At 34.5% G+C, this 24,587-nt stretch overlaps 1 protein-coding gene across 2 annotated transcripts in view; it reads right to left on the bottom strand.

Moving 5' to 3' along the window:
- Positions 1–8,275: 8,275 nt before the first annotated feature.
- The window catches only part of SYT4 (synaptotagmin 4), a 68,793-nt gene continuing 52,481 nt past the window's right edge, over positions 8,276–24,587 (bottom strand). Inside the window, exons 3-6 of one of the 2 annotated variants that reach the window (XM_030292183.1) lie at positions 15,852–16,012; positions 12,057–12,871; positions 10,303–10,423; positions 8,276–8,970 (exon numbers count right to left, since the gene is read on the bottom strand). In XM_030292183.1, the coding sequence (XP_030148043.1) occupies positions 8,663–8,970; positions 10,303–10,423; positions 12,057–12,871; positions 15,852–15,885 (1,278 nt within the window). In that variant the 5' untranslated portion in view covers positions 15,886–16,012 and the 3' untranslated portion in view covers positions 8,276–8,662. The remainder of the gene's footprint in view (positions 8,971–10,302; positions 10,424–12,056; positions 12,872–15,851; positions 16,013–24,587) is intronic. The other variant, XM_030292186.1, reaches the window with a different exon arrangement.

The following is a 24,587-nucleotide window of genomic DNA, read 5'->3' as shown; positions in this document are numbered from 1 at the left end:
CCACTATCCTTTTGTGCAATCTGGACATTTTGTTATGGAGTTATTATCAGTCCTTTTTTAGAGAGAGAGAAATTGAGACACAGAAGTGTTTAATAATAAACAGTCCTCACACAGCTAATAAGAAATGAAGTCAAGATTCAGACCAAGGGAAACTAAATATGGAGCTCATGGTTTTTTTATCCATTAAGACAAAGAGATAATGAAGATATTTTATATAAAAGAGAAGTTGATGTAATAAAGCAACTCAATTCATATTTTACCAACATAAAATCAAGAACTATGAAATTTTACTTACTAGAGACTGAATAGACATGTATCCTTTTTAAAAAAAAATTTTAATGTTTATTTATATTTGAGAGAGAGAGAGAATGAGTGGGAGAGAGACAGAGAGATGGAGACAGAATCTGAAGCAAGCTCAGGCCCTGAGCTGTCACCACAGAGCCTGACGTGGGGCTCAAACTCACAAGCTGTGAGATCATGACCTGAGCTGAAATTGGATGCTTAACCAACTGAACCACCCAGGCACCCCTGAAATGTTTTTTTTAAACTAGGAACGTAGATAGTTAAACTAGTACATAGATAGTTAAGCCCATTAAGTTTCTGTTAAGACATGATTTGGCCTCAAAATCCACCTCAGCATGTTTTTCCAAACAGGCATGACAGCATAGCAATGCTATTCAGTATGACATTGTGTTGTCACTTCTGGATCAAACTTTCAAACATGAATGTTCAGAGTAGACAGAAATTCTTAAAAACTTTTACTGGAAACACATATTGCTTCATTTTCTTCCACTGTTAATGAGAAAATATTCTGATGCTTGTTAAACACAGCAAGGAAGACTTTATTCCTTCATTCAAGATTATTGTGGGGTGCCTGGGTGACTCAGTCAGTTAAATGTCCAACTCTTGATTTGGGCTCAGATCATGATCTCACAATTGTGGGATTGAGCCCTGTGTTGGGCTCTGTGTTTGCAGTGGGGACCCTGCTTGGGATTCTCTCTCCTTCCACCCCTCCTCCCACTCAAGCTCTCTGTCTCCCTCTCTCTCTCTCTCTTTCAAAAAAAAATGTATTGGGGAGAGATATTGAACTCCAATCAGAATATAGCAAAGGTAACTGGAGATTTATAATCAATGAGCAGAGTACAGGGTCAGTGGATGGAAAATTACTAAGAGGGATTTCATTAGACATCAAGAATAGAGAGATTCTTCATTAATTGACTTGACAGAATTCTTGCTAAAGGTAGACCAAGGACTTAGATACCCAATATGGTGATGAAGAACATGATCATATATCAAGAATGGGGGAAGGTATTTTCAATAAAATGACTTAGTAGGATTCTTTTTTTTTAATGTTTATTTATTTTTGAGAGACAGCAAGTAAGCAGGGGAGGGGCAGAGAGAGAGGAAGACACAGAATCTGAAACAGGCTCCAGGCTCTGAGGTGTCAGCACAGAGCCTGACACGGGGCTCAAATTCACGAGCTATGAGATCATGACCTGAGCCGAAGTCCAATGCTTAACCAGCTGAGCCCTCCTGGTGCCCCATGACTTAGTAGGATCATTTACTAAATCTTGGTTCAGCAGGCTAAAGTTGAGGCATAGACAAGAAGAAGGCTCCTAGAAGGTTGAATAAAGCTTGCTCAAGGACGGAGTCTTTGTTGTATGATCTGTGTTAAGGAAGGAAGGAAGGAAGGCAGGAAGGAATGAAGGAAAGATAGAAGGAAGGAAGAATGAATGAATAAACCTAGGGAATTAATGCAACCATAATTTCGTACTATTTCACTGTTTGCCATACATCTCACATTATCACAGGAATTGGGAGAGAAGCAAAACATGTGATTCTGTGCTAGCTTAAAAGCGGGTGAGTGTGATGCTTGTACACACAATAAGGATTTTGTATTCAGGAGGTCCTAGGTTCCATCCCACCTCTGCCATTCTGTGGTTCAAAATTAGATGAGATGCTAAGATTTATCTTTATCATCAATAGAACTAAAGGAATATTATCTATATCTTGAGTTGTGCTGTATATTAAGTGAAAGGATATAAATTAGAAAATGCATTGTATTGTTTTAAATTTCAATCCAATAAATGTTTGTGTTACCTACTACCATCAACAAACTTAAAAAAAAATCTTTTGCTTAGATGAGCTTTGGCATTTCATTGAGTTATGTTCATGTGTCCTGTACAATCTCAGTGGTAAGATTTCAAATCACCGACAGTAAATTTTCTTTTTTTTTTCATCCATAGTAAATCTTCAAGTCAAATCTATATCCTACTTGATTTTAAATTGTCTTTCCTTGACTTCATATGATGTCCTAATAGGGAACACAGAATCACTTTAATACTAGCTTAATACTAGAAATTAGGAGTGTAAATCTAATTCTAAGAAATAAATAATAAAACATAGTTTATCCGAAAACTAATTTGAAAAAATCTGGGATGCCTACTATATTAATATTCCTTCCCATATACAATACATTACATCAGAAAGACAAAAATGTTTTTATATCTTGTAGTAATGTTTTTCTACTATTATTTCTTAACAATAGTGTTTTTATAATTTTTCCCATATACTAATTAAATTTGATTTATCAGACACTTATGGTGGCTCAAACTTTAATTAAATAAATATGCATTGAATTTACTACATGCAACCTAGCTACTTTAGATATATAAAGATCAATGAAACACACAAAGTCTTATCTTATAATGGGAGAATAAACACAAGTTCCCAAATAGCTATTTAATATTGATACTGTAAAGAAGTAATATACAGCCATAAAAAGGAATAAGGACTAGCCCTATATGCAGCCAGAGAATAATATCCATGATATATTGTAGAGCATGCTTTTGTTCATATAACAGAGGAATATGAATATAGATACATATTTGTTTATATTAAAAATTAGAAAGATTAAACTGTAACTTTTAAAACTTATGTATGAGAACAGAGAAATTGTTGACTATAGACATAGAAGATGGGCTTCTGTTAATGTACTTTCCTTTGTAAATATATCTTTAGAAAAATATAGGGGTGCCTGGGTGACTCAGTCAGTTAAGTGTCTGACTCTGATTTGGCTCAGGTTGTGATCTCACAGTCTGTGGATTCAGGCCTGTGTCCAGCTCTGCACTGACAGTGTGGAGCCTACTTGGGATTCTCTCTCTCTGTCCCTCTCTCTCTGCTTCTCCCCCACTCTCTCTTTCTCTGTCTCTCTCACACATGTGCTAGAAAGAAAGAAAGAAAGGAAGAAAGAAAGAAAAATGTAAATATTTATTTTTTTAAGTTTATTTATTTTGAGAGAAAGACAGAGAGAGAAGAGAGAGAGAGAGAATCCCAAGCAGGCTCCACACTCTCAGCACAGAGCTGGACATGGGCCCAAACTCACACACTGTGAGATCATGACCTGAGCTGGATGCTTAACCGAACTGAGCCACCCAGACACCCTGAAAAATGTAAATATTTACATATTAAATCAAATATGTAAATATTTCATAGAACTATACAACAAAATTGAATTTAAAAATCAATTTATTGGGGCACCCGGGTGGCTTAGTCGGTTGAGTGTCCAACTTCGGCTCAGGTCATGATCTCGCAGTTCATGGGTTCCAGCCTGGCGTCGGGCTCTGGAGAGCTCACAGCTCACAGCTCAGAGCCTGGAGACTGCTTCGGATTCTGTGTCTCCCTCTCTCTCCCCCTCCCCCGCTCATGCCCTGTCTCTGCCTCTCATAAATAAAGAAATGCAATAAAAAAATTAAAAAAAATAAAAATAAATTTATTAAAAATAGAAATAAAAGTAAATAGGGGCACCTGGGTGTTTCCATCAGTTAAGTGTCTGACTCTTTATTTCGGCTCAGGTCATGATCTCATGGCTCATGAGATAAAGCCCCTTAGCTGACTCTGAGCTGACAGTGTGGAGTCGGCTTGGGATTCTCTCTCTCCCTCTCTCTCTGCCCCTCGCCCACTCATGCTCTCTCTCTCAAAACTGATTAATTAATTAATTAATTTTAAAAAAGAAAATTGAAGAAAAAAGGAATGAAAGCAAATAAAAACTTTGCTTTAAGTAGTTGGTGGCACACTTACATAGGAACCATCTCAAAAGACCTTACAAAACAGTCATTGAACTATATATTCCTGGGAGATACATATTAAGAAAAATTAACTGCCCCCAACCTATGTTAAATACTAATATTCAGAAATCATATTGCTGGTAGTGATGTTAGTAACATTATCCTTTTTTGTAAAATGTTGGTTATAAGTTGCTTGCCTCTTACACTTTTTTTTCTTAACAGATTTATTTAGGTATAATAAACTACACACATTTAAAGTGTAGGATTTGATAAATTTTGATACATGCATATACCCACAAAACCATAATCACAAGCAAGAAAATGAACATATCCATCACCCCAAAAGTCTCCTCCTGTTCCTTTTTAATCTCTCACTCACACCTCTCCATACTCCCCCTTTCAATCCCAAGTGAATACTGATGTGCTTTTTATCATTACAGATTAGTTTGCATTTTCCAACATTTCCTATAAATGAAATCTACATTACATGCTCTATATATTTGGGGAGATTACCTGGCCTAAGTCAAAGTAATCATTGTTAAGATTCATATATGTTAATGCGTATATCTGTAGTTTATTTATTTTCATTGTTGAGTAGCTTTCCATTGTGTAGACATAACACAATTCATTAAGCATTCACTTGTTGATGAACATTAGGTTGAATATAGTTTTTGTCTATGACAAATAAAGCTGCTATGGGAACGCATGTACAAATCTTTGTGTAAATATATTCCTTCATTTCTCTTACTAAATACTCAGAAGTGTAATGACTGGGTTATAGGGTAGATGTATGTTTACTTTTAAGAGACTACTTGTTTCCCAAACTAGTTCTGCATTTTGCATCCCACCAGCAGTTTAGGAATGACCTAGTTCCTCTAAATCTTCACTAACACTTGACATGTTCAAACTTTTAAATTTCAACCATTGTAATAGATGTGCAGTCATATCTCATTGTGGTTTTAATTAGCATTTCCTTAATGACTAATTCCCTTGGAAAATCTCCTCAGTGTCTCTGGTTGCTTTTGACAACTAAAATATATTTGAACACTTAAATATAATGGCCAACTAACTCTTTTGACATACCTGTGCAACTTCATAACACAGTTGATATGATTTGCAAGAAAAATAAAATGGCAGTTCTAGCTGCATTCCATTTACAAAGCCATTTTTCCAAGTGTGTTAACACAGAACACCTCTAGATATAGACTGATGCTATAAATGATGGCTGATCCTCCAGTGGTGGACCTCATAGTTCCCAGTCACCTTAGCTGGTGTTTGATGAGAACATTGCAGATATCAATGAGGTTTTTTTCTCCCCCTTTCTAACAAGAAATAAGACTTCCATTCCCACACCATTTTTCTAACCAAATCAATCCAGTGCAAGGATATGGGAAAAATGAAAAAGAAAACAAAAGGCAGTAATATAAAATAGGTAATGAAAGAGATTAAAATGAGAAATAAGATGGGGGCATTTTATTTCTGGGTGGCTTAGTGGGTTAAGTGTCTCACTCTTGGTTTCCACTCAGGTCATATTTCATGGTTAATGAAGTTGACCCCTATGTCAGGCTCTGCACTGACAGCACAAAGCATGCTTAAGATTCCCTCCCCCACTCACATACACGTGCCTGTGTTCTCTTTCTCTCACAAAAAAAATAAATAAATAAATAAATAAATAAATATTAAAAAAACAGATCATAAAAGAGAAAAAAAGAAGAGGAAATAAAGAATGGTGATAGAAAATACTGAAAAAGATAAATAAAATATGGAAAAGTGAATATAGGAAAAGTAAATGAATTTGGTCATATGCCCCTTTAAGGTTCTAACAGAGCTAGTTGATGAAGTCTCCTTGAGGAGTGTGTGGTGTGGCACAGAGGGAAGAGTGTGGTAAGCCATGAAAATCTTTTATTTACTATCCATGTGCACTGGAGCCAAATGCCTAAGCTCCTTGAGTCTCAGGTTTTGCTTCTGTATAATAGGGATAATGATAATTGTACCAGATGATAGTTATGAAGGATTAAACAAAATAAAATAAGACACATTAAAGACCTTGGTGCGGAATCTGATGATCCCTGTTCAATGCCAGGGGATCTATTCAGGAACCTTAAAGCTTAGAAAGATATAAGAGAAGTCTTATTACAGAGTCCATTGGCAGAAAGTTTGAGTTGAAATGGGTTGGGCAAAAGCAGCAATTTATTCATGTCTTACAAACATGGTCTTACAAACATCATACAGAGCTGGCACGAAAGAACAGACACCATCTCATACACCATGCTTCCTTCCAAATCACTTCTATTGAGTTACAACATCAGAACAAGTCAGTTACTGAGTTACACAGTTCTTCAAACATGGAGACCTCCCCTTTAGGGTGGTTGGATTGGCTAATCAGACAAACAATTAATTTACATGTTTAATACAGCGCAGGATTTGTAACAGAATTCAAGATATTCACACTGATATTGTAATACATTATAAAACAGTATAATTTTCAGAAGATGATGGGATCACATATGTCCCTGCCTGTTTCAATTTCTTTCTAGTTTTCCTTCTTTCTTTCCTTAAAAGCAGTTACAAAGAGTTATACTCAACTTTTCACACTCAAAAACACTTTAAATTTTAAAAACTAAAAACTATTTACAAATTATTCATTGTAATTTTAAAAGTATTTGTTGTTGGTTTTGTTGTTCTACTTAAAAAAAATCTCCCTCCAACAACTATACTTTACTTGGTATAACCATTAACTTCTGGTTTCTGTGAAGGATACTTAGAGTTGACTTCTCACAACTGCTTAGAGCTCCAAAATATATTATATTCCATGGCCTATTTAACCAAATATACATACATAAAAAGGCCATTTTACTTCCCCAAACCATGCACTGACTACAATTCATTTCATGTTGCTTTCATAGAAATGCTGTGAGGTGACTTTCTGGTGTAATAAAGACAATGATCGGGGAATATTTTTTTTTAATCCCAAAGTCATCTTAAAGCACAAAAAAGAGGTTGACTTCAATCTTTGTACATACGGAATGTAAAACATTTTCTTTACATTAGGCATAGTCATAAAAAGCATGTATAAGTTGTTTTGAAAATGCATTGTCAGAGGATTTACAAACACTGTGATATCAAACACATTCTCAAAAACTGCTAAAGTACGGACACAAAACCTGACTCAAAATGTAAATTTTTCAGTAGACTTTATTTCTAACTTGCATATTTAATAATTCAACTGTACCCAGTTTCACTCATACTCTCTAAAAACTCAGATATAGTGACATTATCTCAAGTTCATTCTTTCAAGTAATCACAGGGCAGCACTTTGCTCTAGCAGGTTTTTATTGAATTTCAGAGCCCTGGCACTGGAAAACCATACAAGACACAAGTCTATAAACTGTTCCACAGACAACAGCTCAAGGCAAATTAGCCTAGAAAAGATAGTGAAACATACTCTGTTGTGCTAATTTGACAGCCTAAATACATTTTGTGTGAACATGTGTAAATTATATTAGGCTCGCTGTGTAACTATAGTTTAGTCATTACTTTGTTGGTTTAAGTGATGCTTTCTATCCAGTAATGGAAAAAAACTTAAATCTTGTTTGTTTCTTTCCAAATAGTAGCTTAGTCCTTTCTGGGGAAGAAGATGCTAAACAAAGACTTAGTTAGCCATGCCCTTTCTGCATACAAGGGATAGACTTGAATGTACACTTGCATACTATACATATTTCCTTTCAGGAAGCTGCATTTCTAGCTGGATTTCTGACTGAAGTTTATTTCTTTACCATTAACTAATTCCACAACTTAACAAAGGTAAACAGGGCTTGCTTAGACCGCACTGATGTTTGTGATAGTCAGTGGATAATTCAAGGCCATGGTTCTTATGTGAGATTATATTTTATAACATTTGACTCACATATAACCTTAGGAGAGAGAAAAATAATATTTCAGCCACAGTGTTCTCAACTCAGCCCTTTGATAAAATTATTTCTCAGCTTGTTCACTGTCCTTTTGAAAGAAAATCAAGTTACTCCTTGTATAATAAAATTGTATCAAATAATTACAAACTAAAGAGAAAGGACCATACACTTTTATATGCAAGACGACCATTTTCACATGACATAATGGATGAAAACAAACCAGAGAACATTTCTTTAATATCTTTGGATTTAAAGAAAAAGTAATTTCCCCACCTGAAGAAAAATGGATGAATTTTCATAAGAGAAAGCATGCTTTTCATTTCTAAATCCTAAAAATCACATTTCTTTCTAGTGACATGAGATCACCACCTTCTAAACCACATCAATAGCTTGGGATTGCACTGTAATATTCATAAAATGCTTGGCTACTTTGGTAACCTGCAGCAGAGATTAAATATCTCATGAAAATCTACCCAACTTCTTTAATATCAGGGGAAATGATCATGGTACACATTGACAGTTACTTTCGGGTTTGCTAATTCAATCCATTTCTAACCAAAAAAAAAAAAAAAAAAGTAGCTTGTTGTCACAAGCTTGCAATCATGTATCAGAGAAAAAAAGAGAAAGGAAATTGTTCCTTGCCTAGTAAAAATCATTAAGTTCCAACTCATCATGTCTAGGATGCTACCCATCACAGAGCATATGCCACTTGGCAATTTGTCTCCTGGGATAGTCACAGATCTCTTTCCAGTGCTCTCCACCGGTTCCTTCTGCTGTTGCTCCCAGGACCAACCGCCCTATCACCTCATTTCTGGATCCCCTTTCAGAATCCAAAACCAGAAACTCAACACTTATCTCTTCAAGACCCTCACAAGGAATATCAAAGACAAACAGTTCATTGAACACTGCATTAGGGGTGCATTTCTTCACATGAGTCTTCTTTTTAGAGATTCTCTTTTTGGCATGGTACAGGTTCACTTTCACGTAGGGATCTGCAATGGTAAACAACGGACGTTACACTGGCAGAACCTGGCTGGAGAGTTGATTTCAATATAATGGTGCCCTTGGAGGTTACTGCGTGCCAATAAAATGAGATTGCAGTGAAAATGAGTCAGAACAAAGTGAAAACATGGATATAGCTTGGCTTCTCTATTGTCAACAAATTGACAATAAGAATGTGAATATGAAGAGTAAACTGTTCTAAACCAGAGGATGAGAACAGAAGTGCAATGGCAGGAAGATGAGATAATATAGAGGAGAAGAAAACAAAATATTACAGAGGCACACTCTGATTACTTGTAACTCATTCCAGAAAATAGGATAGAAGAAAAAAACATTAGACAAGATCTAACCTTTCTGAGTTGTATGACTTTGGATAAGCCTCTCTACCTCTCTGCTTTTCTGTTGAACAGGCATTTAGAATTCACAATGGCAATGTCCTTTTTACTTTAAATTTTGTGCTTCTTTAATCACCTGCTGAGTTTGCTTCCTGTTTTTCAGAGTTGATCTTCCTTTAATATGTGGATTTTAGGATCAAGCTACTTTTTCACACATTTAATTATATTCTTTTTGCCTCTTTCTGGTTGAAGCATATGAGTTCATTTGAGCTTCCTAATCTAAACATTTAAGACAATGTGTTCAACTGCCATTATTAAATAATAGCAATAATAATATTAAAAATAATAATACAACTAGGTGATATTTAATGAAGTATATCTTTCTAGTCCTCACAATCTCTCTCAAGGTAAGTATCATTACTTATTAGTTTGTGTAGAGATTATGAAACATAGCCAAGGTTATATGCTAAAATGGAAGGGTTAGGATTTGAACTCAGATCCTTTCAACCCATAGGTCATGTGTTCTTTTCACAATGTGATATGAGGAATTTTTTTAATAGTCACAAAAACTAAGAGCTAATTCTTCAAGAAGATACATAAGGAATTAAAGGAAAAATAATAAAAAGAACACCAGAAGAATAAGTGTAGGTTGGCTCATTAAAAACACTAAAATGAAGAACTCTTCTCCCAAACAATTGCTATATTTTTGGCAATGGCTTCTTACCTCTGCATTTATCACTGTTTTCTGCTTCAAACCCATTCAATCAGACATCTATCATGTATTAGCAATGGCTTAGTTGGTAGAACTATGTAGTTTTATTTTTCTTGCTAATGGCATTGAATCACATCGTTATTCCATAATGAGAAACAGGGAAAAACAATCACATCACTTGAAACTATGAGTAAAAGGCAAATCAAATTCATGTCAGATGCTATTTTGCCCAATGTACTGTTCACTGACACTGAATTTTTCAGAAGCATTCTTACCTGAAAGTCCAGACACATCAGATTTAGGCAGGTGTCGAGCTTTTAAAACAACCACAGTGAGAGTATTTGTAGTGGACTGATAGCAGAGAGAGATCAGTAACTCACCCCGTCCTGAAGACTTCTAAACAAAGAGAGATGTGGTATAAGTATTCTCATTATTTTCTTGGGTTTGAAATTTGTGCTTATAGCAACATTTTAAAGCAATATAATATTGCTAGTTTTATGTAATTTTCCTACTTATTTTTATTTTACTATGCTAAGGAATCTGAGTAACTGCAAGCTTTTGTGCAGTGCTACCACTTTCTAAAAACAGGTGGCTGCCATCTTGTGGTGTTTTTAGGTACTAACAGGTTGTTAAAATTTGTAATGAGTTAGCCACACCCATTACTAGAAATGTTTAAAGATATTTAGAGTATAGCTTTTACAGAGGATTTTTTTTTTACTTTTGCTTTTTAACTAAATAATTACTTTTTGAAGTTACTAATAGTAATGAAAATTGTCTATTCATTTGAAAGGATCTGTATAGGGCAAAATGACTCATGTTAAGTTTGATTTGATTTCAATTTTTTAAAAAACACTAACATTACTGGAATTTGAATTCAGACTAACTGAAATTTATTCTGACTGCCACCACTCTCCTGACCCACAGGGCTGATGGAATTAAAATTCTCTATCCTCAGCCCCCACTCAAAGTCCTCATTTAATCCAAGGAATGAATTAAGTTTTGGAGGGAATTGACTCAATTTTTAATACTTTGTTTTTGAAGAGTATCATAAGATCCTTCTTTGTACACTACTTAGATTTTATTTGCACTTTAAAGACATTAGCTAAGATGACCAAGAACTCAAAGTACAAGTTTTAACTGATGAAACAAAATGAAAACTCAGAGCTGGATTATAACTAAGAATGTGGCTGGCCAGAGCTCCTAACTCTTCAGTCTATATGCACATGGGGTTATTATATGAATAAACAGTCCAAGTAGGAATAGATATTTATTCCTACTATGCTGCTAAACATCTGAGTGTCTCAAACAAGCTACTTAGCGTTTCTGAACTCTGACTTTTCATTAATTTCAACAAAGAAATAAAGGTGAGCTTTACAGTATTCTACAGAATCTTTCTAAAATATTATAGTTTAAATCAATTAAGTTCTATATTTAAAGGGGAAATAGTATTAATTTGATATCTTATAATAGTCTCAGAACTACCAAAGCAGTATACCTACAAAGGCAGAGTAACTCACTTCTTGTCATACAACATAGTCATGGACATTTATAATTCAATATGATGTGATGTCTCCTCCTTGAAAAGCAATTCCATGAAAAGTCAATATAACTTCCAAATCCTCAGGACAAATTGATTTAATTTTATATTTCAATTTCAATTTCAAATTCAATTATGAAACATCTTTGTTAACTTGCTTATAAGAAATATTTGCCTGCATTTTAGTTTAAGTGGCAGTCAAAATACTTAAGATAGAAATTAACAAAAATATTTATATAAGTATTCTTTAAATATCCACAAAGGATGCCTATTTATTTGATATAATTAAAATACTTTAAACATTTCAGCTGTGGGTTAAATTTTCTTTCATCTCCTCTATTCCCTTGATCCCCATTTGATTATGATTAATAATAATTAAACATGGTAAAGATGATATGTATAAAACTTATCATTTTAATGAAAACCCCCTAGATACAAAGAAGCTGAATAAAAGAATGTTTATAAATACTTTAAGCACTAAAAATGAATTACCCTAACATTTCTCTTGATGATCTCTCTGTTCATTAACATTTTTCCATCAGATAATTCAATTCCTGCAAGAGGAATAAGGACTTCTCCAATGATATCATCTCTTGAAAACCTGTCGAAACTCAAGATTGTGAAGTGCAAGGCCAACTCTTGGATCTGAGTATAGAGGATCCCATAGAATGTAAAGGTCTCATCAAAAGCTGGGTCCAAGGTCTTTCTCAGAACTCTGGTTTTCACTTTATGCTTCTTCTCTGGGAGGATCGTCATTTTGATATACGGGTCAGAGGTCATCGACTGCTCATCCATGGCTGGCAAGCCACGGGCTTCCTTGATATTTACCACAAATGCTTTCTTCTCAAAGTTGTACTCTAAGGAGAAGAAGAGGGTTCCCAGCTTCTCCTGTTTCTCTTCTGAAGTAAGGGAAGCGCTGGACTTTAAGCTATCAGGGGAAACGGCTTCTTTCTCCCCTTCTGAAAAGAGCTTTGGGGTCACACTCTCCAGATCAGAAGGGCTACTAGCTTTGAGGTTTGTTTTGGGAAAATTGCCATTGAGATCTCTCTTCTCAAGGTCGAGATGTAATGAATTCTTTGGCACAGCTGGCTTATTCTTTACTTCGTTTTTGTCATCTGCTCCAAACTTCTTCTTGCTACTTAGGTTTTCAGGATAAATATCAACTCCTTTTAGTACATGCACAAACTTATATGGAGGAGTCTTGTTAGACTTGGATGATTTTCTCTGACAGCAGATCCATGCAAACAGAGAGACTGTGAAGACCAGGCCAAATGCACTGAAGATCCCCACCACTGTGGGGATTTCATCTGAAAAATCAAATGACCAATAACATACATTAAAGGAGCAGAGTTGGAGACATGAGCCTATTTGAAAAGCATACTGGAGCTGGCAAATGCTGTAGGCTGCACAGATTGGATTACTTTCCAACTCTTCTGGGTATGAGTTATGTACACATTTCATGTCACCTTCAGGAATAAACACATCCACTGTGTGACATGCCGAAAAAAATACTGTATGACAGAAACTTCTTCATTTCAGTTTTTTTTTTCATAAATAAAAAGAAAAGATGAAACAGGGCCTAGGTCGGGATGGGGGATGCTAAATGACCCTGACCTACCTTTGTTTTCTCAGATAACATGAGTCAACTACAGCATGGTAGGTCAGTACTAATTTCATTATGTTTTCTTGACATTTTGAGGCTTTCCAGAAGCATCAATTTTTACTGATTATGGAGCTCTAAATACACATTTTTGAAATACTGGGAGATTTTTTATTCTTAGTAGTTCTTTATTTATCCCGGATTCAAGAAGCAAACATCTAAGGGCTCAGTGGTTCCAATAATTTTAAGAAATGGAGGAACATTATCTGCTATTGTCACAAACTTATCAATAATTTCCATCCCAATTATGATAAGAGAAATGTTACATATATTAGGAAAAAAAGAACAAAAAAGATGAACAACAGGATATTAATATTATATAACTTTTAACACTACAAACTCCTTGGATACAGATTCATAATTTCTCAAACACTGAATTACCCAAAGAACAAATTAATTACACCTAAGTAGGATAAAAACAAAACAATGGTTATGAATGAATCATCGTTCCTTAACATGTAAAGAGTGAGAATAGATAATTTAGAGTTCAATTTTATCCATAACTGATTTTTTCTAGCATATTTCTACATGGCAAATGGTAATCAAATTGAATTTGGCATTCTTTCTTGAATGAGGGCACATTAAATTACTGACATTAGGTAATACTGATTATGCATGAAGCTTATCATGTGCCATATGTAAGCATATTTCTCCAACAAATGATTAATAACAGTGTGTAAGTAAAAGCAGTATTGCTATATCTGGACACAGTGCATCAATTGAGTCAATGTTTAATATAGTCATAGTGAATATAACTAATGTAGTATTATCTGCATTTAGTTTCATTCTTATCTATTTTTATCCCAAATAGTGAATAATAAAGTTAAAAGTCCCAGTTAGAAAAGGGTTAAGCCTTGTTTGAATAACCCCTGAAAGAACAATCTTTTGTTACTCCCCTCCCCCACCCCCCAAATCTTCTGCCTACCTACTTCATAATTTCAAAACTGAACTCAAAGAATATAAGAACCAGCAATGACAAATAAGAGAAGACATAGATAACAATATTAAAAAACAATAATAAAAATTCTATAGTTTAATTATATCAAGAAACAATCATGTAGAGATGAAAAATAAACCTTTGAATTGCCCAAGTAGAAAACGCAGCAAATGCTACAGAAAAAGAATCAAACAAGAGCTAAAGATAATCAGCTAAACTTAGTATCAGCTTTTCAGTTTTTTTCTTCTATTCAAGTCTTTGTGTGTGGAGGGGGTGGGGGGGTGGCAGGGGAGAATCCACTCCTGGACTCTAATAATCCAAGGCCAGGGAGCAAAACCAAAGTCATGAACTAAGGCAATTCTTTAGCCAATGCTAGGAGAACAATAAAAGCAATAGAAAATGATCCTTCTTTTTTTTTTTTCTTAAACAGACCAATGGCCCAAGCTGAAACATATTTTTTACCAGCACAATCTCTGAAAATGCCTCGGTATTAGAAAATTTCTTATTTTCAAATCAGAAATTGGGAATACACATCATAATAATATAAATCAATCACCCAAATGGAAGCCTGTAAAGGAAACTCATTTCTGAATATAATGTCACAGATTGTCCCTATTTCATACGTAAGTCACAAGGCAAAATATTCACTAAATCATGGAAAGACTCACCTACTCCTTGTATGTTCTCTACCAATGAGATTTTAAGCTTCTGAGAGCAAAGACCTCAGTCATTTCACTCAGTTAAATAACAATTATCATGGACTCATAGATATCATTCCTTATTCACAAACTTCTATAAAATTTCTTGATTTTTTGAATACTTGTGAAGTAAGTAAAACTCTACCTCTTATCTTTGGCATATAATATGACCTAAAATACTACTTTTTAATTTGAAGTACATCTGTTTTTATTTACTGAAAGAGAGAAGGAGAGCAATGATGCCAAAAATTTGGTATAGGAAAAGGGAAATTGAACTGGAAAATAGGAGTCCTAATTCTACTTTCCAAAAGCTTTTCATTAACTGTTTGACCTGAAATACGTCCCTCATCTCTCTGGGCTCTGGTTACCTCACCTGTGAAATGCAATGGGCCAAGCTAGTTCATTTCAAATACCACTCTAACACCCTAGCATCATAGGATTCTGTGTTTTTCACTAGCAACATATTTCAAGAATACAAGAAAAACATAGCAGAGAAAAACAACCTTATGGTACACTCTATAATAAAATATACATTCCAAACCCTCAACATATAAGTTGTTTTATGCCGAGATCAAACCCTTATGTAATCACAGAAACATTGGCTTCTCCTGGTAAGTTAAATACAGATTTACTTACAAATAAAAATCACCTACAGACTTAATGAAACCAACTGCAAACAACAGACCCCCTTTCCTTTACTCAGAGCGTGCTGCAATTTACAGAGCTACCCGAACATTTAGGAACTTCTTGGATGTAAAATCTCCCTGGCAGACGGCAATTTTTTTTGAGGAGAAAGATAGGGAGGAAGGGAGAAACAACAGATAAGCCACGATTGCCCCTTTACAGTTCTCATTTTCTTTTCAGATTAACTACCTAGGAGATCTATATCCAACATCCCATGGAAAAATAAAAATAACAACAACAACAACAACACAGCCCACCCCGGAGTATTCAAGAAACAACTGCAGTTACAAGTTGAGTAACTTGCTTACCAAATTCTTCCCGGCTGGTAGTGATCGGAGCCATTTTTTGCTGCGTGTTCTGTCCGAGGTGCTGAACGGAAAACTCCCTGGCTTGATTCACTTGCCTGGATCTGAAGCGCCGGCTTTCCCGAGTGCTGAAAACAACAGCGCAGAGCCCAGGGGACCTGCGCCTGGAACCGGGAGGAGGCAAAGGGGGGAGGGGGTGGTCCACTCGCCCTCGCACAGTGATTTGCCACCCCTGTTCCTGTTTTGGCTCTTCTGAGAAGCTCGTCTCTGAGACTCTAGACGTGGCTGAAACCCGAATTGACGCAATCCTGACGCTACAGGGTTGAAATCAGCACCTGCCCTCCTCCCCTCCGCCCTCCAATCCTCTCCTCTCCCTTTCCTTCTTTCTTCCTCCCGTCTCTCCTGAGGATTCAACACATACTCATCAATTATTTTAACTGTTGGACTACTGGAGATTAGCTTTGCTATTCTGTTGGGGCTCACAAGCACATGGAGATGAGCCCCCAAACTCATTCGTGTCAGTTCTTGATAGAAAATCTCCTGATCATCTAGATCAGTAAAAATGTGCCTGTGAGTTATCAGAATAATGCAATTTACAGAGATGATTTCGGGTAAGAGTGAGAAGAGAGAAATCTCTGCATCATATGAACACTGTGACATGCAAGAATATGTTTTCTTGCTTTCTAAAATTTTCTTTGATACATTTTCGTTAGAAAAGATCCACCGCACATTGATCCATTTGAAATAAGACAACAGTTTTCCCACTATAATCACTTATTTCCTAATAAATAGTCTAAACATTTTGCTGATGCTGTTGCTCCATCTGTCTGTCAGCTCTCTCCCCTTTAATATCTGACATTTGACCAGTTAGAGTACTTAGGAACAGATGGGAATAATCCCTTCTGTATTCAGACTCACTCTCGGTTATGACTTTTGCATATAATGAGACTGCTCCTGGAATGACATTTCTGGTTAAAACCCCTGACTTCTAATAGGATTGTGCAAAATAGTTACAAGAATCAGACTGAAATTGAAAGTGAATGATATGATAATTATTGGTTATATTCAAAGGAAAACATTTTTTTTTCTAAACTGATGATATTTCTGGGGTTGAGGAACTAGGCAATATATGGTGTCAGATTCTGATTAATTTTAATCAGAAGAGTGTGCCTTTTAAAAATGTTAAGAAATTTTCCAAAGGAGGGAACTCAGGCTGTAATTCCAACTATCAATTATTGCTCCACAAGGAATTCCTTTGCTCTGGAGCTTAGGAGCAAATGACATTTAGTATATACTGGAATGGGGGAGGAAGGGGCATTGGGTGACTCTCAGAAAGCTACTATACAAGTGACAGGTTCCTGCACATTGGCGAGCAGTCGCTCTGAGTGTCAGGACTGTGTCTTGGGAAAAATTAGCTTCAGTCTTTTGCATCATGGAAAATTTTATGAACCAAAGTCCTTTTCTTTCCCTTTCTACTTGTTCCCACATAGTTGGCATTTTAAAATTCTTCCAACAGATTTTTTAAAACCTTATATTGTCATGCTATGAAAACACACAAACCAATTTACTGTATTTAATTTTTTCTATTGGCAGAACCTGTATTTTGTGTCCTTATCTTTTCACTTCATTCAGATTACTTGCTTCCTCAGTTATGTTTGCACCTAGTGGGATTGTCCCTAGGAATAGACATTCATTAGATGAAAGAGACAGCGGTATTTATTTGTGATGCATACCATAGGTAAACAAAATATATAGTGTGAGGTTCACTAAAACATGTTTCCTGGCTAAGTTATTGCTAACATATGGTTAAACTCATTTGTTGTAAACATAAGTACCTTATTTGTATGTTCTATATAAATTAGTATCTCATTAATTTTACCTTCAGGTGGCAAGATGCTGTCATCTAAAACCTGTCTAGACTGTTTAAACTCTGTTTCTATAGAACCCTATCTCACCCTGGGCTGTCTCATTTCTAAGGACACATTGTGATAAAATTACATCTTGCCCAGAGCTAATGCTATTGTGGATATAGTAACTGTTTCATTGCTTGCTTTAAAAGCAAACTGAAATAAATGTTATTAATTAAAATGTCAGAGGTTTCCCTCATTTTCTCTTGATGAATAGTATGTCATTTATTATCCAATCTCTTTAGACAGCTTCTACCAGCACCAGATGAGGAGTGAGAAACTGGTCCAACACAGAGGACAAACCTGAGTTTCTTATGATTGAAATTCATACCCTACCACATTATTACATTGTTCTCTTTAGATTCAGCAAACAAGTAATCAATTCGCTGACGTGAACAATACCATTCTAGCAGCATAGACTTGGGAGGAGGGGTTGTTGCTAGGTAACCACCTTTTTGCCACCCAAAACACACAGCCTCAAACAAGTTCCCACCCTGGGAAATGTAGACCATTCTGTACAAGTGGCAGTGTTTACTTCAGAATGATTCTTTCACTGTTGAAATGGTTCAGTATTTACCCTACTTTATTTCAGATTTCAATTACAAATATCTATACATACTTGAGAAAAAAACAGAACATTTCAGTTCAGTTTGGTTTTAAGAAATCCAGTTGAAGACTATTGATGATTCATTATCTGATTGTTTCCATCCATTTTATTCATTTAAAATAATTTTACTTAATACATAGATTGACAAAGTTTATTTATATAGTTTATTAATTATATAGTTTAATCTATATTTACTCTGGTTTCTTAAAAATAGTATTGTTGGATGTGTTTAGGATCTTCTGCTAGGCAAAAGAAAATTTCAAAAGGTTTTGAAAATGTTACAGTGATCTTCAGCAATCTTTAGTAATGCATAGATTAGTAATATCAAGACATTTTACTGGTATGTGGGCGGAGTAGAGTGAAGTATCTGATAATGGATAATGGATAATTGTTGTAATGTTCCATATCATTCTATTAAGAATGCTGGCTCTGATGTTAATGGAAAATATTTCTATTACAAGCATACCCAACTCGAAACCTTGCAAGACAAATGCTTTCCCATTTGGTATCACAAAAATCCCTTCACTATGCACCATTTCTACATTTGTTTTTCTTCAAAGTATTCAGCATTTACTCTGTGACAAACTAAATTAGGCTGTGATGGCTAATGAGTGAAAAACTCATTACCCCAACCACAAAAAAGCTTATCGTCTTCCTTCCTTTCTTCTTTCGTTCAACACACAATTATTAAACATGTACTAACTCTTAGGGTTTTGGTAAGTAGGGGGTTTATATTGGTCAAGATGATAAAAACAATACCTACCCTAATGGAGCTTATAGACTACAGGACAGATGGACAGCTTTTCCTCTAGAACTGGGAAAAATAGATGATAATTATGTTTATATTTCATTTGCCTGCTACATGACCTACAAGATTGGTCAGCAGCACCACTTTCTTTCACCATACACAAAAAAAAAAAGTCCAAAATGGATTAAGGACCTAAATGGGAGACCTGAAACCATAAAAATTCTAGAAGAGAGCACAGGCAGTAATTTCTCTGACATTGGCCATGGGAACTTTTTTTCTTGGGCAAGGGAAACAAAAGCAAAAATAAATTACATCAAAATAAAAAGTTTCTGCACAGTGAAGGAAACAATCAACAAAACTAAAAGGCAATCTATAGAATGGGAGAAGATATTTGCAATTGCATATCCAATAAAGGGTTAATATACAAAATATATAAAGAACTCATAAAACTCAACACCCAAAACCAAATAATCCAATTAAAAATGGGCAGAAGACATGAACAGACATTTCTGCAAAGACATATTGATGACCAACAGACACATGAAAAGGTACTCATCATCATTTACCATCAGGGAAATGGAATCAAAACTAAAATCAACAACACAAGAAACAACAGGTGTTGATGAGGGTATGGAGAAAAAGGAATCCTCTTGCACTGTTGGTGGGAATGCAAACTGGTGCAGCCACTGTGGAAAACAAATACGGAGTTCCTCAAAAAGTTAAAAATAGAACTACCCTATGATCCAGCAATCACACTACTGATATTTACCCAAAGAATACAAAAACACTACTTCAAAGGGATACACACACCCTATGTTTATAGCAGCATTATTTACAATAGCTAAGATAAGGAAGCAACCCAAGGTTTCATCAAATGATGAACAGATAGAGAAGATGTAATATATATTGAATTGTATATTCAATAATATTGAATTGTATATATATATATATATATATATACAATTCAATATTATTTGGATTATTTGGGCACAGAAAAGAATGAAATCTTGCCATTAGCAATGATATGGATGGAGCTAGAGAGTATAATTGTGAATGAAATAGTCAGAGAAAGACAAATATCTATGATTTCACTCATATGGAATTTAAGAAATAAAAGAAAAGAGCAAAGGGAAGAGAGAGAAAGAGAAACCAAGAAAACAGATTGTTAACCATAGAGAACAAACTGATGGTTACCAGAGGGGAGGTGGGGGGGGGATGGGTTAAATATGTGATGGGGATTAAGAAGTGCACTCTCATAATGAGTACTGAGTGATGTATGGAATTGTTGAATCATTATATCATATATCTGGAACTAATATAACACTGTATGTTAACTAACTAGAATTAAAATTAAAACTTAAAAAAAAAGAGTGGCCAACAATATTCCAAAGATATTCAGTCTGTCCTTATTGACCCTTCTCTTCATAATTACAGATTAATTATTATTGTGTCAGATTGCATTCTTCCATTTCCTATGTTTGTCCACATCTTCTCTCTCCTTTAAGAGTCAGTTAAAGTTTCATTTATACTACAAAGTTTCTGACTTTCCAGTTACTCAAGGATTCATTCTAATTTAAATTCTTATAACACTATCTCTACTGAAATCCTTTAAGTCAGCTTGACATATTATTGGCTATATACCAACAATTCCCATAAAAATACATCAAAGGTCTCCACCAATGCTCACTCCAAATAATCCACAAGGTTCCCATTTGTTCATGATATTCTTTGCATCAATTTTTTCATGCCTCCTGACCTCATTTTATTTTTACATTCCAGGCTTGTTTTTAAGTTGTAATCTTTGAAATGACATCTCTAACCCTTGGATCTTGGTCCTCTAATAAGAATTTGACCTGTAGCCATGTTATTTTATTTTTTATTATTTTTAATGTTTATTTATTTTGAGAAAGAGAGAGTATGTGTGCGTAAAAGGCAGGAGAGGGGCAGAGAGAGAGGGAGGCAGGGGAGCCAAAGCCAACGCTGTGCTTACAGCAGGAGCCATGAGATCATGACCTGAACCAAAATTAAACAGTTAATGGACTGAGTCACCCAGGCACCCCAAACTGGAGCCATTTTAGAAGCTTGTCCTGTTTCAGTTTACCTTGAAGCTATTTCTTGTTAGCTCCTTACAACACATCTATCCTCGGTCTTCCAATCTATTCTTAAGTGAGACTTCTCTTAGCCTTCCAATAACAATAAAAATTGGGATACTTTATGTTTTTTGGGAAATCTGGGATCAGCAAGATTATACTAAAATTTTCAACTGAAATACTGGAGATTTAACAAATATTTTATTACTTAATAATTAATGTTATTTTTTAAAATATAAAATAAACACTGGTACAATTGACAAAGATTAATGTCTAATAAATCATTGGACTTATTTATAGCTACCATAAAATAGCTATAACACAGAACAGACAGCAAGGGCAAAATTGAAATGACTATAAGCGATATAAAAAAAGACAAAATAATTAAAATGTAATTATCTAAGTAAGCAAAAAGATTTACAAACTCCAAGATAAATGGTTTCATAATATGTTTAAAAAATAAAGTTTAACAATATACTGCTTACAGTGAAAGTACCAAACAATGACTACAAAATTAAAATAATAGAATGTATCATGATGTATTAAAAATATGGAGATGAAAAATTAAAGTTAAAAAGTCAAGAAAACATATCAAAAGGAAGAAAATATGCAATTTATATAGGTAAAAGAATATACTGACAATAAAAGTTTTTAAGGCTTATGCTCCAAATAACTTATCATTAAATACATAATGCAAAACTATGGTAAGTGGTGAAGAAAAATAAACTGAAACATTACTTTTTAATAGACATAATCATTTCTTTCAGCCACTTACAGATCATCATAATTACAGGTTTAGACCACTTATCTAGAGTGGGGCAGTGTTACTGACAATGTCTTTGTAAACCATAAACAATTAATTTTTAAAGCATACAAATTCTTGGAAAGCAGGGAAATTTTCTCAAATATGTAATGCAGTGTTACTAAGAATTTTTCAAAAAGTGAGATGACATTAAAATCTATATAATATTTTATTAAAAGATATTGACTTAAACATCAACACAAAATAATTTTTGAAGATGCTATATTAGAACATCATTTAAAGAAGTAAATAATTATATGTGTATAAACATTCATTCCACTATTCCCTCGTTAGCACATATACATCACAAAGAAATTATCACTCAGGACCATGAGGTGATATGTATATTATTATACACAATAAAATGGTCCTTGGTAGCAATGAGTTAAAGGCAACATGTGAATGTCCAGCACAATGTAGATGAATACATAATTTGTGTTGAAAGCAAATTATGTGATATTATCCTGGAGTTAAAAACAACAAACTATACTAACTACATATATACATATACACATACACATACACACATATACAAACTATACATATATATATATATATCTTGTAAAATATTGAATAAACAAGTTACATAAAAATATCGTTGATGCAAAATAAACACATACACACAAAAAATATCACTGCACATTTTCAAAAAAAAAATACACAGATTTTATTCAGGTTCTAGTGGATTCATTTGTGGCAGACCTGCCAAGAATAATTAGAAAATCCACGTAAAATCTGTTTTAAAAATTTGTTTTAAAGCATTTACGAATTGATGAAACAACTAAGGCTTCAAGGGCCAAGATATAAGTGAAACAGCAGAGAGATGAGCTGATATTCTGCAAGTCACTTTTCCTCTCAGGAAAATTGGCTGATTCTTAAAAATCGGTAAGAAGCTGAGCTACGAAACAGAAAAACAAACAGATTTTTTGGCAATCTCACGAGACTGGAGAGGCAATAATTGGAGTTAGGGAAATCCTAGACAGTGAGGAAAGAAGTGGCTGGGATCCTGGAAAGGAAGGAGGTACAGAGATAGCTCCTGCACTGAGTGATTTTACACCCAAGACACATGCTCAGTTCTTCAACTTTGCAGGCAAGAGTCTTAGAAGCTAAACAAAAAGGCACTGAAAAACAAAATTATGGTTTCAGTTGACTCATGCGGCTGAGGGAACAAAAATTATGCCTTACTATTCATCAGTGTGAAAGACCCTTAGTAATCACTATAGGCTTCAGTTGGAAGCACTAAAGAACTACATCAAGAAGAGAGGATAAATCAGGGGAAGAATGAGCCCTACAGAATTAGGACCCAGGCTCCATTTAGTTTAATTCCTAAATGGATTAATGTGATGTATTTCCCCACAAAGGTAGCCAACCAAACCCAAGCTGAAGAAGATAATATCATCTAGAGCTACTACAACTTTTCATATACAATGCCCATCATTTAATAAAAAATATCAGGCCTAATGAGAAACTAAACCAAGGAGAAAATGCACAATTAAAAAAAGGTCCATAGATTAGTGATATAATGGTAATTAATATTTTGATAAAAGAGATGATAAAATACTAGAGAACTAGAATTTATAAGACACAGAATAACATTCTAGAATGGAAAAAATATAGTTTTTGAAATTAAGAAATGGATAGATATAAATGAAGAGAAGATTAAATAAAGTATAGATAACTAATGAACCAGAAGAACAGTCTATAGGTAATATCCATACTAGAGAACAGAGCACTAAAGGTGTGGAAAATACAGAAAATGGCTTCAGAGATACATGGGACATGATAAAAGGTAATAACATGATTGTAATCTGGCAACTTAGGTAGAAGTAATGTTTGAAAAGAAAATAATGGAATTTCCCAATCCAAAGAAAAATATCAATTCATATATTTAAAAAGCATTGAGAACTCCAAGCAATGGGAATATAAAGAAAACCACATAGTGCATGACAGTGAAATGACTAAAAACAAAAGACAAAGAGGAAATTTGAAAACAATCAGAAAATACAATATATTATCTTCAAAAAACAACAAAATGAGTCATCTAATATCCCATTAGAGATGACAGGTCTGAAGACAACAACTCTAAACTGATAAAAAGGAATAGTTGTCAATCTAGAATTTTATATCAGCAAAAGTCAAGGTGAATGAAAGAAATTTCTAGAAAAGTAGAAGCTGAGAGAATTAATTAACAGCAAATGCTAACTAAATGAGAGAAAATGATCACCGACCAAAACAGAAATGGCAATCAAAATAAAGAACATGGAAAAGGGTCAATATATGTCTAAGTATAAATGAATAATATTAACTGCTCAAAACAGTAAAAATGTACTGTGTTATCTAAAATATTGTATAACTGGATATAGGGCTAACATTAATTCAGAGGGTAAGAGAAAATAAGTTGAGTTCCAATGTTTTAAAACCTGAGAAATGGTAAAAGAAATAATTTGTTATCCAGGGAAACTCTGAACAAAGAGTAGAAAAAAAAATGTGTATCCAAGAAATTAGCAAATATGAAAAAGCTAATAAAAGCTAAAAGATAGGGGCGCCTGGGTGGCGCAGTCGGTTAAGCGTCCGACTTCAGCCAG

The sequence above is a fragment of the Lynx canadensis genome, chromosome D3 (assembly GCF_007474595.2).
Source record: "Lynx canadensis isolate LIC74 chromosome D3, mLynCan4.pri.v2, whole genome shotgun sequence".
Classification (NCBI taxonomy): Eukaryota; Metazoa; Chordata; class Mammalia; order Carnivora; family Felidae; genus Lynx; species Lynx canadensis.
The sequence above is the reverse complement of the archived record's forward strand: the minus strand, read 5'-3'. Positions and strand labels throughout refer to the sequence as shown.